Source organism: Pinus tabuliformis, chromosome 8 (genome assembly GCF_031772625.1).
Source record: "Pinus tabuliformis cultivar Carrire ecotype Pingquan chromosome 8, CPIR1, whole genome shotgun sequence".
NCBI lineage: Eukaryota > Viridiplantae > Streptophyta > Pinopsida > Pinales > Pinaceae > Pinus > Pinus tabuliformis.
The window spans coordinates 1,330,631,959-1,330,634,867 of NC_142294.1; the positions used below are offsets into that span (position 1 = coordinate 1,330,631,959).

Sequence of the window (2,909 nt, forward strand, 5' to 3'; positions counted from 1 at the left end):
ATGTTTTGATTGGATTTTTTCCATTCTAAAAACCTCTTCTTTATTTTGGATAGTGTGCCTTATAATGAAGATGAGAAAATTTGCGGTGCCATAACTCAATCTGTTTGAAATTGCATTCTTGAGCCATAGCTTTAATAGGTCTCCGATTGAACTTGTAAAGCCATTCGACTCTCGATCCAAGAGTAAAAGCATTTTTCATGTTTATTTTCTCTGACCAAGTTAACACCTTTCCTTTTATAAAAGCACCTTCATTCCTTTATCTTCTAGAGCAAGTATAGATACAAGATTTTTCTTTAGATCAAGTACATATAAAAAATCTTGAAGACGAATAGTTTCTCCAACATCCAAAAGAAAAGAAACCGAACCAAACCCTTTTACAGGGTATGTAGTGTTATCTCCAAGGATCATGTCTCCCTCAACCAAATTAGAGAGGACTTCTTTATAACCAGAGAAGTGCCTAGAGGCACCACTATCCACTAACCAACTGTCTAAAGAATCTGAAGGAGAAGCACTAGACAAAGCTGAAATCAAAAAGTACTCAAATTGAGAAGCAACAACATTATTTTCATACCTTGTATTTTTGTATCTCTTTTGAGGACGAGGCTCTTGATCACGATCATTGCGAGCATTGCTTCTTCCTTCATATCTTCTTCCTCCATAATTCCCCTTTTTTTATCAAGACTCTGATTATTGTAGTTGTTGCTACTCCTTTGATTATAAGAGGATCTTCTTTCTAGACAATCTCGAGCATAGTGCCTATGCTTGTGATAGTTAAAGCATTCAACATTCCTCATGCTCTTCTTGAAAAACTTGGGTTTGGACTTAGATGATTTTCCCTTTGCTTTCCTCTTCTTTTCTTGTGCAGTGAAAGCGGATGGTTCTCCTTCTTTGTGTCTCTGAATTCTGCCCCTTGAAATCATCCTTGATTCTTTCTGCTTGCATCTTCCAATCAATTCATCAAAATTTGGCAGAACATTATTGTTGTTGATAGTCATAATGAATACTCCCCAAGCTACAAGAAGTCCATGAAGGGTTGTGTGTACCAATTCCCTATCAGACAAGGGCCCGCCAACAGACAAAATTTGGTCCTTGAGTTCAGTAATCCTTATAAAATAACACTGAATAGATTCTCTGATATCTTTGAGTTGTTTCTTCAGGTCAAGGACGTGATTTAGATTTTGGACTTCAAACATGCCAACAATCTTGTCATACACTTCCTTAGACGTCTTCAATTTGGAGATACAGGTAAGAAGATGATCTTTCAAAGAATCAATAATAATTTTGTGGGTTTCGATCTCACCTTTCTTGTATCTTGCTTTAGCAGCAACAGGGGCATTTTCAGGAGGCTGGGGTACACCTTCTTGGACATACTCTAGAACATCTTCTCCATCCAAGTTGGTGTCCAGCTTGAGTTTCCAAGCAGCGTAATTTGAAGCCCCTATCAATTTCTCATTGTCCTTGAAGAAGGATGTAGCCATATGAACTAATCTATTGTTGTATTTTGAGCAGAAAATAAGGTCTTTCAGTAGATAATTGCCTTCAGCTTACTGTTCTTGAGCTTATCTTCACCACAACTCTGATACCATGTTAAATTTTGCAATTTTGCAATTAATTATCTTAGATCTTCAACCTTTAAGTGCAGACAGTAACCAATAGCCATATAGAAGACAATCAATGAATAATAAGACAACAGATTTGGTCCAAGACCAAGGAAAAACCCCACTATGGGGGAAAACCCTTTAAGAATATTCTTCTATTAGATCTTCATCAAATGTTTAGCAAAGATACATAAGCAGAGTACAAAACCATTTTCTCAATGACAACAACATTACCCCTTTTCAAACTAGGACAAATCTTTTGAAGTGTGAGATCTGATCACAAATGTAGAATAACAGATCCTTCAATCCTTCAGCAAAGATTACAAGTGCGAATAGGAGATCTACAATAGGTCTGCCAGCAGATGACAAATAAGCCTCAATGCAAGTTGAAAAAAACAAGCCTTTAGTGCGAAGTGATCTAGCCACAGATATGAGAAAAATATCTTCCAAAGATCGTGCTTCAAGATGAGTGTTAATGAATTGAAAATCAGCTTCAGAATTGCAAGTGTGAGAAGAAGATTAGCTTTCACGAATGAGATAGACAAGTCTCCAGATGCATGCTAGAAATCCAAGACAATACGCCTTCACAATAAGATGATCTGGCCACAAATAATAAGTAAATATCCTCCAGGTGCGAGAGGATGAGACTTGTAATACGAGATCTGCAAAAACTGATACAATGAAGATCTGCCACAAATGATAATACAAGATAGAGATCTTGTCAATAATACGAAATATGCCAAACAATAATGCAAGAAAAAATCTCCAAAAATGCGAGAGAGAAATGTCCACTAGATTTGCCAATGATGAAATGAAATAACAAGCTTCCAATAAATCTGCTAACAGTGAGAGAGATAAAATACTGATGCAAGGGCTTTATCACCAATGTGAAAGAGATCATCAGTGATGAAAAGAGATTTTCCACTGATAATCAGAGATATGCCACTGATAATAAGAGATATGCCAATGATGATAAGAGATATGCCACTAATAATCAGAGATCTACCATTGATAATAAGAGATCTGCCAATGATGATAAGAGATCTGCCACTGATAATCAGAGATCTGCAAATCTACAATAGATCTGCTATCAATAAGAGAGATAAATTATTGGTGTCAAAGCTTGATCACCAATGGAGAGCTAGATCACCAAAGCAAAAGAGAGAGAACTTGATGTGTTGCAAATGAAGGCTTCTCTTCAATATATAGGAATCTTTGAGACAAAATCCCTAACTCGAATTAGGTTTTTGGAAGCTCCTAGAGTGATCCATTTTTGCACATGTCGAATTAGATAACTTAAGTGATTTTATT

The 2,909-nt window shown here is 36.3% G+C and overlaps 1 protein-coding gene across 1 annotated transcript; it reads right to left on the reverse strand.

Moving 5' to 3' along the window:
- Window positions 1–234: 234 nt before the first annotated feature.
- On the reverse strand, window positions 235–1,478 carry LOC149240376 (uncharacterized). The gene is made up of 2 exons (XM_089370156.1): window positions 572–1,478; window positions 235–521 (listed from the first exon to the last, which is right to left on the reverse strand). Exons 1-2 carry the CDS (start codon window positions 1,476–1,478, stop codon window positions 235–237), a joined length of 1,194 nt encoding a protein of 397 aa, XP_089226282.1.
- Between the last annotated feature and the right edge of the window lie 1,431 nt (window positions 1,479–2,909).